Source organism: Melospiza melodia, chromosome 11 (genome assembly GCF_035770615.1).
Source record: "Melospiza melodia melodia isolate bMelMel2 chromosome 11, bMelMel2.pri, whole genome shotgun sequence".
NCBI lineage: Eukaryota > Metazoa > Chordata > Aves > Passeriformes > Passerellidae > Melospiza > Melospiza melodia.
Window position 1 is genome coordinate 15026995 of NC_086204.1, and position 17139 is coordinate 15044133.

The 17139-nt window shown below is 39.8% G+C and overlaps 1 protein-coding gene across 3 annotated transcripts in view; it reads right to left on the reverse strand.

Moving 5' to 3' along the window:
- The window catches only part of FNBP1L (formin binding protein 1 like), a 52751-nt gene extending 43952 nt beyond the window's left edge, over positions 1-8799 (reverse strand). For all 3 annotated transcript variants that reach the window (XM_063165699.1, XM_063165698.1, XM_063165697.1), the window contains exon 1: positions 8604-8799. In XM_063165699.1, coding sequence (XP_063021769.1) covers positions 8604-8627 — 24 coding nt within the window. In that variant the 5' untranslated portion in view covers positions 8628-8799. The remainder of the gene's footprint in view (positions 1-8603) is intronic.
- Positions 8800-17139: the final 8340 nt, after the last annotated feature.

Below are 17139 nucleotides of genomic sequence, written 5' to 3' on the forward strand. Positions count from 1 at the left end.
CAAATGTCAAATACCCTAAATATTCCTCTAATTGTGACTGGCATCACATAAATACAGGGGAAAAATGCAGGACAATTGGATGCTATAACAGACAGCTGAAGAACACCTTATCTATTAATCATAAGGATTAAAAAGTATCGGATATTATAAATATTGCAATTTCCTCTTCCAGAGTATTCCCCTGCTGTAGAGACAGCCAACTGCATTGGAGCACAGGTGTTCTCTGGGGTTCACACACATCAATTATTTTCCCACTCACTGCCACAAAAAACCCCATGCCACCTAGATCAAATGCTTATTTGAAGACATTATTAGAAAATATTATTATTATTGACCTCCTCTGAAAGAAATGAAGCATCTAGGCTAAAGACAAAGTGGACAAGAAGCATACCCATATTCAAAGAAAACACCCTCCAATTACTCTACCAACCAGAACATACAAAGTGAGGTTTTCACACCCACTCAAATTGGGCATCCACCATGAGAAAGAATCCAGCAATCAAATGCCTTATTTACAAAGGATTTACAATGCAGATGGAGATTCAAAAGGCACACCCATCTTCATCACCTGCACTCACATCTGGTTACCTCAAGCATGCCAAAAGTTAAGGCTCCCTCTCAACTCTCCAGTGCAACTGATGTCATATTTCAGAAGTTCTTTAATACTTAAATAACTCCAAACTCAAATCCAGTGGATGTAATGTCGTTGTACAATACTGAAAAAGTATCTTTTACTTAATATGGAACTACAAAAAAGCATGTTGTACTATTTCTTGTGTGCCAGCCAGGGAGAAGCAATTCACACGGTACTCGCCTCTAGAACAAACATTTGTGAGTATTCAAATCACAGCAACTGTACCAGCTATTACTTCATAAATTAACTCTACCCCCTCCAAAACCAGGATAAAAGTGCACGGGTTACTTTCACCATTTTAAAACACCATATTACCCTTACACATAAAGAATAATAAAGTATTCTACAAATATTGCTACAATATTAATTTGATTAAAACAAATGAAGTATAATCCAATTGTACAACCCAACTAACAGGGACAAAAATGTTTATTTGCCCAAGATGACACAAGAGTTCCACATTAAAGCCCAAGAAAAATTCAGGTCCTGCAATATTAGCTTTTTAGCTCACAGTAAGACTGCATTTCTCCTTCAAAATATATAAACAGCAATAAAACTACAGGGAAATGTACAAAGCACAATGCCAGAAAACAGTTTAATCAGTCCAACGCCCTGTTCTTTGCAAATGACAAAGCAGAAGCAGAGTTCTGACAAAAAAACAAAAAAGGTATTCGTGAATCTTACATGTAACTATTTCAAATTTTTCAAATTTCCACACAGTAGAAATTTTCAGAAAATTCAGTACACCTACAATTCAGCTCATTACAAAATGTAATACTCCTTCCACTTTCCTCTTAGACTAGAACTTGTAGCTGAAAAAAACCCCAGCAACGCAGAAACTTATTGCAGATAATTCCATAAACAAAGTCAGTGCAGAGGGTCTGCATTTTAATGAAAACCAGAAGGCTTTTATTAGTATAATACTTTTTTCCCCTTCTTGTCCCATCCAGCTGAAGCACTGACATCCATCTGAAGACAAACCTCTCAACCTTGTGCCAAGAGAGCACTGGGACTGGGGTACGTAAACTCACTAGGGGCAAAATGAAACAATCTGACTGGAATTTCAGCTTTCACTGAACAGTTTGTTCACCATTACAAGGAAAAAGCTGAACATATCTGGACTTCAGGGAGTTCTTTTCTCTACCAAAATAAATTCAAGTTCTTTAAAAAGTATGCACACGTGTTGCATGAACAATGACAATTTAATCTGAATTGTGTCAAGTAACTTCCCCTCCACAAAAAAAATTGAACACCCTATGTTACTCAATTACTAGCTTTACCAAGAACATTAAATAGTGCTCTGCAAATGTAAGGACTCAAGTATTTAAAGACACTATATTAACAAATGAGGGTCTCACCCAGATCAATCCAGTGTAAGAACTAATATAAATACAACACTATTAACTTTTAGATATCAGTACATCTACAGCATCAGTGATTAATCTACACAAGCAATAACAACAAACCTTCTGTCTTCCAGCATTTACCTGCAAACAGCTGAAAGCACCAATCATACCTGCTGGGGCAACCCTCAGCTCATGAGCACACTGCCAACACACTTTTATCTTCCCACGATTTTTTCCATCACAAATTCTGAGGGATTTGCCACTCCAGAGATCATTATTTTGACAGATACACATTTTAAAGAACTCCTCAGCTTGGCTGAGATAAAGATCCTGCAATCTCCAATAACCTTTTTACTATTCTCACTCAGGAAATCAAATGAGAGCTGCAGCCTTTAAAATCTTGATCCAGGCAACTCTCAGATTTTGTACTGTCAACAAGGATACCACATACATCCTTTACAAGACAGCAGCACTTTTCCAGTGTTCAGAATTTCCAGATTACTAAAGTCCCATGTATGTTTGTACAAGCTTCACTGAAAAGCATATACACTTCCAAGTCTGTAAACAAGTGGGGCCATAAATAAAAACACATGCCTTTCTAATAGATATCAGATGATAAAGCTTTCAAAACTCCAAAAAACACACTTTCTAAACAGACAGTCAAAGGCACATGTATGCATTCTTAAATTATATTCAACATCAAATCCAAACTGATATAAAGTCTCATGACAATGACACACCCCTTCCTGGAAAAAACAGCAAAAAGGTCAGATGTTTATGAACCAGACAATTGCTGGAAAAATATGGACAAACATTTCCAACTAAAACTCAGTGCAATTGTTTTCACACCAAAGCCAGAAGTAACTACTTTCAATAACCGAGTATTTGATCCTTACATAACCTTCTAGTTGGAACTCTCAGGTCTTCCCAAGGCTGAGGTGAGCCACACAACACAGCCTGTGAAAGACTGGAACCTCCCAGCGACCAGGCATTTTATCCAGCATGTCACCCAAGACAGGGGAAACGTGTAACCATCCCATGCATGTGGAAAACACTGTAACCTTATACTGCAGCCACAAGACACATTCCTTGAACACATTTGCAGCCCAGAGCAGCAGGAGTACCCATTGAAGAGACAATCTATACAGAGTGCTGTTACAATCTTTGGGTTAAATTGATGGGGAAATCTAGGGAACAAAAAATAGCCACATATTGTCTTTAAAAGAGTATATGTTAGCACACTGGAAAGTAAATGTACAAAATATTAAGATTCAAAAGCACCTAAGAATTTCCATATGGGATATGGCTTGATATTTAGAATTATTTACAGTGGTTTTTTATGTGTATTAACATTGCTAGTAACTACATAACCACATCCACATTAACAAGAAATGTTTCTCAGTTTCAAGAGAAAAACTTTTTTTGTTTTGGAAAAAACCTTATATTTAGCTAAAAATAAATTTTCTAATCTAGTGAACAAAAATACAGTAAATTACTACAACAGAAGTATGCTACATAATAGTTAGCTACTTTTTGAAGCTAACTCTTTCATATTTACATTCTGTGGATGTTTTTCATATATAATTACACTTGACAACTTTTAAGATTAGGCAACATCACCACATGATTTATCTTCTACAAAAAAAGACTAAGATTTTAAAGCAAGAGGAAACAATGTCTGAAAGCAGTACTGAAAGCATAAGAAAATTTTTGACAGCTTTTGAAAAACTACTGATGCAACCGAGCTATTTAATATTTTTAATAACAGAACTTGGGTTTATGCACAGAATGAATTTTGTTTAAGGAAAGATTAAAAAGAGCACACCACCAAATATACTTTGATCTTTCTTTGGTCCAACATAACTAATTTCTAAAATACTACTCTACAGTGCCAGTGGTTTCTTAATTATAAAAGATGGTGTGCTTCTGGCCCCAAGGAGTTCACAACAATAGTATCATTAAATCTTCTATAGCCATTTCTTTTTAATCATGAAATCTCAGCACAAAAAGCCCTCAGCAAAATTTCTGTTTTAAATATTTATCAAGAGGTGAGAAACAGATGGCTAGACTGGTTCTACAGACTGAAAATGTTCTGACATGGTATTCAAACTCTTTTTCTGCCAACTGCTATTAAGGAGTTCACAGGGGTTGGAACAACAGAACGTGCATCCAAAGTTAAAAATTATCCTTCCTGGTTGTTTTTTTTTAAAGAGACAACACAAACTCTTTAATTTCCAAAGAAGCCACTTCAGAGTGCCAATCACACTGTCTCCTCTCATTACACCAAGAACTTCATTATCAGCTACACTCCAGTCTCCAAAGCTTAGTAAGCCTTTAGCATCAAAGCAAATGCACTACATATTCGATTTAACAGCACAATACCCCAAGATGGCAATAACCAGATGTATCTTTTAAATATCCTGTGTTAATGCTATTTGTACACTTCACGCCCACCACAAAAAGAACTCCAGATGTACAGAAACATACACACTGAACAGATGTTCATGCTGAGAAGATTCTTAAACATATCACAATCTATCATTTTTATTTCCAAATATTTAAAGTTACTGAAGTCCACCCCAATTTTAGTCCCATCTATCTATTCTTGCCTTGGATATTGCAGCACAGTGTGACAGAAGTCAGGGCACTTTATAAAGCAAAAATGCGAATCTAACCACAACTTCAATGTATAAACCTTTCTACTGCTCATGAGGTGAACATAACTGTGCAGTATTTGAAAAAAGCATGACAAACTCCAAAAAGTTAATTCTGAAAAGTATCTGTATCTAAATAAACAGCAGCAATTTTCTATTGCTAATGAAGGGCAGCAATGCTACTTTGCAATTACCTGCCACCTTTTTTCAGATTATTGCTTTACAAATGTTATCTACAAAGAAATTATATATCAGAGATAGGAAAATTTGGCACCCAATATTAAAATACATTTCAACTGAATTAGACAACACTTTCCTGTGCTCTCTACTCTGTTCTAACCCTTAAGAGAATATTATACAAAGCAGTTCACCAAAGAATCTTGGGTCCTGTGCGGTCATACCATAAGGAACATGCTACAGAGTAACCACAAATATACACACACCAATTAGAATAAAACTATTTGTTGAATACCACTTTCAAAGCATAATCAAAATTTTCTATTGTACTAAGAAAGCAGAAAAGGAGAGCATATTTCCCACAGCACAGAAAATGTTGTGGAATTAAACAGTTCTAATCACAAGATGGCTTGATTTGACATTTATTTTGTTATTATTGATTTACATTATTTCATACAATGCTATCAAATGAAACACAACAAAGATTATGCTTTTTGGCCAAGACACACTGAAAAGCACCACGTGCTTTAATCTAATCAAGACACACACATTTGGTACAATGCACACTCACTGCAGAGAATGGTGGTGTACCTATTAAAAAAAAATCTTACTTGAAAACAAACAGCTACCTAATTTAAAGAATTAGAAAATACTGGCCAATCAAAGAAAATCTTTCCTTTGTCCTGTCCCTGATGTAACCATTTAATTAGCATATGTATCATTTCAATAACAGAACTGCTATATTTAATAATTACCACATAAAAACCAGATATGAGTTGCTTTCCTTATCTCCTAAATTTTCTTCTGGCTCCTTATTTGTTTCTATATCCATCTATGCTCAGTTTTTTACTGTATCCAAAATAGTACACAGTATAAAACTCCACAACAATTTTTAAAAATCCTCAGAACTGTGAATCAGCATAAAATATCAAAAAACAGCATGAAGAGATACAACTTAAGAAGGCAGAGTTAAGGAGAGATTAAAAAAGCATGATACAGAATCATCAAATTTGCTTCAATGAATTAGCGAAGCATATGTACCTAAGTGCAAATGTTTCTAAAAATTGTGATCTGGATACCAGACTTAACCCTTTATGAGCTGAAAGCACTAATGAAGGAGAGCTTTAGGCACAATGAGGTGTCCAGAAAACCTGAGCAGAAGAGGTTTTCTTTTCTCTGCAGCTGGGGACAGAACACCTCATGCCCTGCTGCCATCAGCAAACAGAGCAGCTCAGGCAGCCTCCTCAAGCTCCACTGATGCTCACAGCAGGGAATGATGGAGGAATTGCTACACCAGAACATAATTATGTCTAAGAATTTATTTTTATCTTGTTCAGAGCGCTCTTTGAAGACTCGCAATACTGCTTTTCCTTGTGTTTTTTAACCTAGATTTAAGATAATTCTTAATGAATTTGGTTCTGTGCCAGATCTCCAAAAAGTAATCTTTACTTGCCCAGCACAAGTTGTTACAACAATTAAAGTTTTGTGCTTTTTACACTAAGTGAAGCACTGAATATTCCTCAAGCTAAAAACTGGTTTGATTTATAACACAGTAGATTTTTTAAAGTATCATTAAATTCAATTAAAAAAATTAAATGTATCCCATAATGCAAAAATTTGAATTGTCAGTCTAGTTACATAGTTACAAACAGACCATTTTATGCAGGAAGTTACCTCAGTGTAGAGTTGCAGGTCATCTCCAGGTATCAAGCAAAAAATACATTAAATTTTGCTAAAAGAAAAGTATTGCAGTAAAACTTTTAGCTTAAAATTCTGGCATTATTTCTTCCAAATAATGCATAAGAATTAGTGACTTAAAAGAAGTATAGAAGGTCAAAATAAACTTCAACTAGTTTCACAACACCATGAGTTAAATGCCTGTCATTAAAAGGAAGTCTGGAGTCAAAATCCATCTTTTTCAATATGTTTCTTAATCGCAGGACAAAGACAAGCACTTTCACACAAAACTGACCACAAGACAGAGTATAAAACCTTCGACTGTCATTTACAAGAGTATAAAACCTTCAACTGTCATTTACAAGCTGAACAAAAAAAAAAAAGAAAAAAAAATAGCAAGAGGCTGCAAAAATGAGCAGATCTGAGTAAGCTAAAGCTCTGTTTTCTAAAGCAATACATATTTGAGTGCTTACAGTCAGTGCTCACCCAAATGCCAACCCCACTCCTCTCAAGGGGCACTCACCCCTCACCTGAAATTCATACAGGCATGAGCTGCACACACACTCTTGTGTGCCCAATATAAATCCCAGCTTTTACTTACTCCTCACTGCCAATGTCTCAACAGTTTTAGATTTCAGGGCTGCTACAGCAGCGTCGTCAGTACTTAAAAAGCATATTTTGTCAGAATTCTCAGCATGCCTACAAATCCTAGTAAAGAACAAGGTACTATGCAAAACACTAAAGTAACCCCTAAATACTACTAAATCAGGCTTCTCCGCGTAGTACACGTGATGCTATTACATCTTCATTTTGCATAATCAGACTCAACTCAATTCAGGTGGCTTCAGGAGCTCCGCGGGCGCTCCCAGTCCCGCGCCCCACCCAGGCACCCCGCCCGCAGCGCCACGGCCGCCCCGGCTCCTCGGGCAACCACTTGTCTGCGTGCGGAGCAGGTCCTGGCTCCTCTAGAGACTGGCGGCTCTGCACTACAAAATACTGATAAAGGTATTCAATTCAATGCTAAAGAAACAAAAAAAAAAAAACCAAAAACAAAAACAAAAAAAAAAACAAACAAACAAAAAAAAAAAAAACAAAAGCCCAAAAACCACCTGTAATGCTACCTCCTGATTAAGAATTCCTGGACCAGACTTCAAGCTACAACGTTTATCTTTCTGTATTTTTTTTCTTAGCACAAGTCTCTGCTTCACAATTTTTAAAAGCAAATAAATGCAGGGCAGGCGGCATTTAAAGCGGGGACGTTCAACACTCCTTGGTACTATTCTATTTCACGCCTAAGCATTCCCACGATCAGCGTTAACTCCGGCAGCAGGAAGCCTGGCAGAGGAGATCCAGCACGCCGGCACTGCGAGCAGACACCGCCGTGCCCGCTCCGGCACTCCCCCGGGAGAAGCCCCTCTGCGTCCCCGGCACGGCCAAGGAGCCTTCGGAGGGAAGAGGGGAGCTCTACGGAAAGAGCCAACGCGAGACAGAAACTGCCTGTCTCGTTGCTGCCAATTTTCGTATTTAAACACAATGCAGTGTTAGACAATATTCTGCGGTACTTTTAGAGACAAAGCTATACAGTAGCTGCGTCTAGTTCGGGCCGGGAGCTGAAAACGCTTCGCTGCCCCGAGCAGCCCGGCGCTCCTCGGGGGAGCAGCAGTAGTGCCGCCGCCCTGAGGCTGCCCGGTGCGGGCCGCTGCCCGAGCCGCGCCGGGACCCCGCCCCGAGCCGTGCCGGGAGCGCGGTGAGGGCCGCGCCGGCGGGCCCCGAGCGCGGCGCTCCCCGGCCGCACACAAAGCGCCCGTCCCGCCGTGACCGCGCCGGGCGGGCGGAGGGCGAGGGGCCGCCCCGGGAGCGCCATGGCCGCGCAGGCGGCGCGCGCACCGCACCCCGGACCCGGCGCTCCCGCCCCGCCGCGGCCCCCGGCCCAGCGCCGCCGCCCTCCGCCCGCGCCGGACCCCCGGCCCGCCCCGGCCCCTGCCCGCCGCCCCTGCGCCGAACAAAGCACAGCGCCTCGGCTCCGGCCGCTCCGCGCCTCCCGGGGGCAGCCGCCCGAGCAGACAAGGGAAGGCGGCGAATCTCAGACACAATGAGAGGCGAGCCGGGACTCACCCACAGCTCCGTGCCCCAGCTCATGGCTGCTCCGCGGGCAGTGCCGGCTCCGGCAGAGGCGGGGATGAGGCGTCGGGCGCCGGCCGGACAACGGGGCCCCCTCAGGCAGCGCCGGTGCCCTCGGTCACTGGGGAGAGGCGGCGGCGGCGAGGAACGACGTCGCTCCCAGCTCCAGCTCCGCCTGGCTCGGGAGGGGGAGCCGCGGAGGAGACTGGGAGAGGGGCGGGTCCGGCTGGAGCGGCGGGGCCGGGACGGGAGCGGCCGGCGCTGTTCCGGAGCCCCGAGCGGCCGCGGGGCGAAGGTGTCGCGCCCGGAGCGGCCCCGCGTTGTTACTCATTAACGAGGCGACGGCGAGGCCCCGGGGCTTTGTCCTGGCCGGCTGCGAGCCTCCCCGCCTCCCCAAAGCGCTGAGTCACGGCCGGCAGCGGCCCGGCCCCGGCTCGCCCCCTCCTCACCGGGCACTGCGCCGACACACAGACGTAAACAACGATTTTTATATTGTTTACATCACAGCTCTATATGTAAATCACAAATTGAGATGGTAGGAAAGGTGAGGTGCAAATTTCTGCAAATAGAAGTAAATAGTCAGAATTTAGAGCAATGTAACAAAATCAAATGTTTTCTGGTAATTTGTAGACATTTTAGGAGAAGGAAACTACAGCCTGTATCATGGGTACATTAATACAATATTTAGCTACTCAGTAGTGCTTTAAAAGCCTAATTTTAGCAATGAGAGGTTTTCCCAGGACAAACGGGATTCCTTCTTTCCAGGCAGCTCTCCCTGAAAAACACCTTTACAAACACAAAGGTAAAGCAAGCATCGGCATGTTCCAGAGATTCTGAGTAACTTCACAACCTCCTGAACTGATTGAGAGGCTGCTCTGAAATACTCTAAAATAGGACAGGTGTTAGCACAACAGCTCTCGGTGTTCCTGCCTTTTAAGAGCACATGCACACGATAAAGAGGAGCAACCAAAAGATATTCCAGAGCAGGCTTTGAACAAGCTAGCACCAGAATAGGAGACTATCACTGTACCAGAGCACTGCTGCAGTCTGGCTAATTATTCATCTTTGGAGGTTAGCAGTTAGACTTGGGAAATCAGGGTGATTGGAAACTGTACACACTAACATACTGTTTCTGGGACCCAACCTAGTGTTTCTGCAGGCATTGTGATTCTCATTTTGTAGATAATTAGTACAAAACCTGCCTCAAAGGATGAAGATTCCAAAAAGTCAAGTGCAAGGCCTATTTCTTCCCAACATATTTCAGTAGTTTTATTAGTGTTTGAATTTAAATATGGGCACAACTATTTTCAAGATTGCCTCCTGATTTTTAGTTGGCTTTTAACCCATACTTCCAAAAACACACATTTATGTATCAGGTACATACATAGAGATGTGCATTTCACCTTTACTTACCTAAAAGTCAATCAGTAAAGATTATAGATCACAATAAACTACACAGATAATGAATTTGGAGTTAAGAGACAAAAAGCATTTAGACAAATTGTTGCAAGATTTGGAATTCATGAACAGTATATTAAGACCATGTGACTGAGACAAATTTTTAATTCATTGAAAATGAAGCAGAAGTCTTAGCAGCATAATACTTACCACTTCAGCTTAGTGAGAAATCTGACACCAGTCACTGTTACCCCCTTTTCCTGCTTAAGCAAACTCTTGCTTTAGGAGATTCCCATATAAATTCTGAGCTCTCCTCCTGTTTAACAGTTGAGGATGTGAGATGAGCAAGCTGTAAAACAAGGGGAAGAGTCTACCACATCTCTGTGGGACATTACCAGAAACAGAAAAATGAATCACTGAGAATTGTGACATTGTTTCCATTATCAGGGAATGCAATTGACCCTAAGCCTAGAAATAACTAAACAAATATTACCCTAAATATTTTTACTCTTCTAGTCACATCCTTAAAATCATCATTTGGAGGAGGGGATGCAACCAAAGGGACTCGAACATATTAAAGACATATTCAAGTAATGTTAAACGCAGCAAAGGCTTCATGATAAATTGAATAGTTCTAGTAGCCTCGTGAACCACTACCTTCTTCTGACAGACGATGACAACTTATTTTTAGCTTAGAAAATTTACTTTTATATTTAGATGTTTCACCCCAACATTGACTCATTAATGCAGGCTTAAAAGAAAACTGCCCAATTCTGCATTTGGACTGAATCCACATAATTTCTAATTATTACAGTAGTTGTGTATTTTGTTAATTCTGTTCCCTTTGCAACAGAATCTACTTGAGTTTCCAAGTGTACCTAAGGATATTATCTTGGCAGAAAAACAATCTGAATCATTAATTTGGAGTGGCAGAAAAGCTGTCTGGCACTCCCTGTGGGCGCACTTTCTAAAGACAGAAGCAGCTTAGCTTTCCACTGCCACAAAACTCAGCAGGACCAAACAAATTACTTCCAAATATCTCTGTCTCAGTGTGAGGTGCCATTAATCCTTTTCTCTGCTAGCCAGCAGTCTCTTTGTCATATTAAAATTGGATTTTTGCTTCACAAAAAATAAGAAGGTTGCAAAAACTGTATTATCCCTTTCTGCTTCAAAACCAAAAGAATTTAGCTCCCTTCTTCCTTTACACATGTATTTCCCCCATCACCAGCACTCCAAGTGCTCTAATTTTAAAAAATATTGATGTTCATAACACTTCCATGTGGTGAGTGGATAATCATTACTTCACAGCTCAGGAAATACTCTGAGACAAAGAATAGGTGTCCTGACACTTCAGCTTGTGCTCAGCTCCCCACAGACTTCCTGTGTCTCCCAGAGCCTGGTTAACCATAACCAGCAGAATGCAAAGTGCTGGGAGCTCAGCATCTGCCTAGAGATTTACTACCACTCAGTTCCTATTTCAACTATTAGGCAAAATAAACTTATGGTTTTACTCTGAGTACTGATTTGTTTTTTATTTAAAGCAGAAAATTACCAGGAAACTGTATTAGTGAGACCACATTAGTTAGACTTTCTGCTTCAAGGCAGAAGGAAAATTTCATTTAATAGTGCAAACTCAGCCACTGCTTGGAAGGCCCTAATTCTAATTTTTCTCCTATCTCTGAATTTTTGTGGGAAGAATTGTACCCCTCCGTCTTTTTCCATCCAGTTCCTGTACTGAAATGAATTTTACATAGCAAAAGAAAGGCTTGTTTCTTTCTTTTCCCTCTCATCTCAGCAAACAGAAATACATCAACAATGACTGGATAACAGAACTGAAAGGACACTACAAACACCAGCTATAAATAGGAGGAAAAATGAGAACTTCCATCTGCTTTTACAAAACATCCTGTGCTCACTTTTTCTTTCCTGCACTATAACCAAGAGCACATCTTTCCTTGCCATATGTAGCAGAGAAAATCTGTTGTCAATCAGCATCAACTAGCAATATTATAAGTACAAACAGCCTTATTTCACAGCCATTTTTTTTCCCAGTGAAACAAGACTATCACATGATAATTCAGCATTTCCTTTTGGTAATATAAACTGTTTCCCAACCCAGAGGCTGGACAATCACGAAGTATCAGGGAACACACAAAAATCATTACTTTAAAATATGATTTTCAAGTCTCTAATGCTTTCATTGCCTGCTTGAATACTATAAATCCATTTGCTTCCACTGTACATCCCTTCAGAATTATATCAAAACATAACCATAAATGGCTTTGCTACCTTAATTTCTGCTACCTCCAGTTCACCTAACCCATGTCCTCTCCATTCTCCCACCAACCCCTTCCGTGCACATTTCTTTAAATAAAAAGAACACCAAGCTGTATCTGATGTGCAGAGTTAAGTATGGCCATGGTGAATTCTATATTCATTTTTTTTCATTACTATATTATCTACAGGCATAAAGATTATAGCTTTTAGATAATAACCAAAAGCTTGAACAGTCACTGCTCTCAGCATCAATAGCAGCTTTCAAGCAGAGTGTATGGATTGACATACATATCAATAAGGAAAGATGGAGACTGTCATGGTACCAATTCAAGCTGTAGAAAAACGAATAGCAGATGAATGTGTAGCAAAGGATCAGCACCACCCATTTTAAGATTTGCTAAGCAATATTTTACTATCATCTGACTTTGAATTACAATCAGAAACAAATGTATGCGCAGTTGTGCAAAATGTGCCTTACGCTCGGCATCCTAGGTTACTGTTTAATGTGCCTAGCGAGTTTTAGTTTCCAACTGGTTCAGGCATTATCAGCACAGAGCGGCTCGGGTCACCCTCAGCAGTTTGGGCACGCACAGCCCAAAGCCACGTCCATATCCTGGGCTCGACAGCCGCCTGCCGGCAGCGCCACGGACACGGCACCGCCGCTGCTGCCGCCACTGGTCCCGTCCCACCGAACGCCTGCGAGTTACAGGAACGGGAAACCGAGAGCGCCAGCGACCCCTTGATTGTCCTACCTTCCATGCAACTGCAGGTCGTCACTTCTCTCCCTTAGAGGATTTCATTTCTGTGCCCAGGGTTTAATTTCACTCTTACTTCCCTTATTTTATGTCTGGGGTGGTTCCTCCTTTCATGAGAAAGTTGATGTCCATAATACCACATTTAATTGATGCGTGGAAAAAATTCCAAAGGATCACAATCTGTAGGAAAACTCAAAAGTTATTCACATGTCAAAGAAAAAGATTTCCTTCCCACTACTAATCACATTAAAAGAACAGGAATCAGGAAATAAATCAACAATGGCAATGAGAACAGCGTGCTGTGCACAGAATAGATATCCCATAAGCAAATCCTTATTTACATTTCTATCTCTCCATATCACTTTAGTAAAGACAGCTACAACTCAGTTTATCACTCTCATTTGTTCCAAGTGAGATTCTGATCAGAGACTAACTAAAGAAATTTTCAAATAATCCCAGAGGAACAAATCCAAAAATAAATCACTTAACGATTAAAGAATTTTGGTTTTGTGACAGTACACATTCTATTTAACAGAATTCAAAGTGCAATGCTTGCTCTTTGGATTTCAAAGGCAGATCAAATCCAACAGCCAATTGCATCCTAGTAAGAGACTTTTCCTCCACATCCCTTTGTACATTTTTCCCTTTGAGACAGGGTTACATGAAAGGGAAGAATATACACAACTTACTGAGACTGTTCTTTTCCCTTCCTAACACACTCATCTTCTAGTAGCCAAGGCTTTTCCCTTTGGATTTACCACTATCTTAGTAAAGACAGAACTCACCTTATGTTCAGACCTTATCAGCTGATAAATTTCAAACAATTAAAGACACAGAACTTAAGAGTTGAGTTGTGCTGCTACTTTGTGTCCTTAATACCTAATCCACAAAAAAAGGTTATCATGTCACTACTTCCTATGTCCTTTTTTCACATTAAAAAATGCACAATTTTCAGCACCGAATTAAAAATTTGATTCAATTTGAGGAATAAATTGCCCCTCTGGCTTGGAATATAGACACCACTGAAGCAGGTTACAGAAATACATCCCAACACAGACATGTTTGAAAACACTCAGCATTCAGAAGCTTTATCCTGTGTCCATAAAAGTGAAACTTTTAATTATGCTATTTTAACGCAGTCAATACTAGAGATTTCATTTTAGTGAACGGGGGAATTCTCAATCCCTTTTGCACACAAGTAAACCAAAACCACAGCTACAATGAGTGCAATGTCCCCCTCCAGCCCTGCCTGCTCCCACAGTTCTTCCCACAGCACCGTGTGGTTCATGGCCCACACCTTCCCATTGGGAAGGGATCCCTGCCAGCCCATCGCCTTCCTGAGAGCAAAGTCTGAGCACTGAGCTTTGCCTCAGAACATCCACTAGCACTTTTTAATAAAGGTAAAATAATACTTAATATTTTTTACACATTTTGGAAAAGATAGCTCATTAACAGAAATGGCATTGAGTTTAGACCCATTTTCACATCCTGCAGACAGGATAAATACCTTTTCCTATTCATTCATAAACTGTCCCTACATTTAAATGATATAATGTACCAAAATAAACTAATTTTTTGTCCCTAACATTTTATTTTGTTTACAATTTTAGCATAATATTTTTTTAAACAAAGGCATCTCAGAAACTAAATTTTTTGTAGAAATGAAAATATTATTGTTTCCAACATTAGAACATATTGAAAACAAAAACAAGTTATTAATGATTTAATGAGTTTAGTTGCATACAACTTGCCCAACAATCCCAGACAACTAAATTACCACAGGTATAGAATAGCTAATCAGATAATATGGAAGATATATGTAAGTACATACTTAAGATGCAACTGAATTTAAATTCTGATTTTTACCTGCTTGAATATTAATTATCTGTGTGTGAAAATGGCACCAGTTAGGTGTTTACATTACAGTAGAATAAAAAAAATTATATGTGTTGGTCACATGACTCCTTCATATATAAAATTTTTACAGTGATGTCTTCTTTATTGCAGGCTGGGATGGTGAAGACTGTCAGATTTTGCTTTGGTAACACTGCCACTGCCCTGACAAATTTACTTCTCTTCCATGGATTACACTGCTGCCTAACTGAGAAAACAAACTACCTGAAACTAAAACAACACTGAATGTGATTTCTAATTCAGCTGTGGTTTTTCACTCTGAGCTGACAGAATGAAACTTGAATACAACATTAATGAAACCAAGTCCTAGTCCATAACCAGAAATCCCAGGCATTATGCTATTACAAATAAATGTTTTCATCTCTGACAATGACTTTTACAAGTTTGTTTTCCCAATTATTTGCTCTCTAGATGATTCACCCAACCCTGAAGATAACATCTTTTTCCTTTACATAGTGCAGCACCTTTTAGTTCCGTAGCATGTGAAAGTATTAACTTCAAAGCACAGTGTAACATTGCCCACACCTGATTACTACTTGTATTATGCTTTGAAGATGTAAAAGTTTATGATTACTGACTAGTAAGTTTTGAACTAATACCAAAACTGGACTAATTACTACTGAAATGAGTGTGGAAATCATTCAAAGTTATACCATGTAATTTTGCTACTCCAATGTTAGTCACCCTGGGTGGGGGCTGAGGGAGAAACCAATTATTTCCTTTGAAACAAGACAAAAAAATCTCTGAAGTATTACAAAAATTAACCATATGAACATCCAGCCTTAAAATTAAGTGTAATCTTTACATAGTTTAATATACCTCTTATAAATCTTCACCCCAGATATATAAAGCATAGTAGCTGTTCACATTTAAAATGCAGGAAAAAACCCAAACTGGTTGTAACAAGTGTGGTCCATCCTTACCTGAACTTTTGGTTCAAGCTGTGAGATAGAAGTCTTCATGTATTCCTGCAGTTGATGCAACAAGAAATCATGGCCATGACAAATTAAAATGAAACATCTCTTTCCCCAACATAGGCAGGAGCATCATCTATTACAGATTTCCAGATTACTGAAGTTTCTGCTAGATTCACTCACACAGCAGAACCTGTCTTTATTGGATTTATCCATGACTGATTTATGGGATTAGGTGTATCCAACTGGATTCACTCATTATTTTATTGCAAAACCTCCACTCCCCAGGTATTGGCTTCAGTTGTATTACAGCACAGCACCACAGAACAGAACATTTTCACTCTGCTTCTTTCCAGAAGTGCACAGCTCTAGCACATTTGTTGCCCCACATACCCAACAAATGTAGCAAGTACTTCCAAAGCCATTAGTAAATTCTTACAGATTTCTGTAGGAATGGTGGCATGGAATCCAAACAAAAAGCACTCATTTAAATCAGGAAAAAAATTCAAACTAAGCACAAATGTATTTTGAAAAGAAACATATTGGTCCTGATTGCAAGCAAACCTTAATGGGCTGACAGCAAGGCTCAAAGACACTCCTTTGCATCAGTGAGTTGCATCCATCCAGCATCCTTTAGTCCCAGATGGCACATGAATTGAGTGTCCCTTTAACAAATCTGAGGGCTCCGAGAGCCAGTACTGACTGTAAGTAAAATCCATCTGAACACTGGCCAGCATCCCACTGATGTGCTCTCACTGTAAAGCTGCAGAGTACAACTTTTCCAGATTAGACAGCTAAACAGTATAATACCAAAAGTAAATTTCACCATAGCATGCTTTATCTTCCATATAAACCTCCCCTCCTCCTCCTTCCACATTGTTTGGTGCATGGCTTACACAAAATCACAATCCAACCCTAGGAAACAAAAATGAGGTACACATTTCAGAGTAAGGGTTTGGCTGTTTCACAGTGATCATTAAGTCACTTTACTTGGCATTGTTTCAAATGCCAAGTCACCTTTACTCGGCTTTGTTTCAACTGAAAACAATCTTGCCATACAAAATGATCAACCAAGCATTACAATTCACAGTCCTCCTTTGTGGAGATTTACAAAATCTGAAGAACATAATTTATATTTGTGGTTTTCAGGGACATTTTCCATTGTGGCAGAAATTCCAGTGTTTCAAAATGCAGCTCAATTAGCCACATGCAACTACTGAAATCCCATCAAATACCATTTAAGGCATTTGATGTTTAGAATCCCTCAGATAC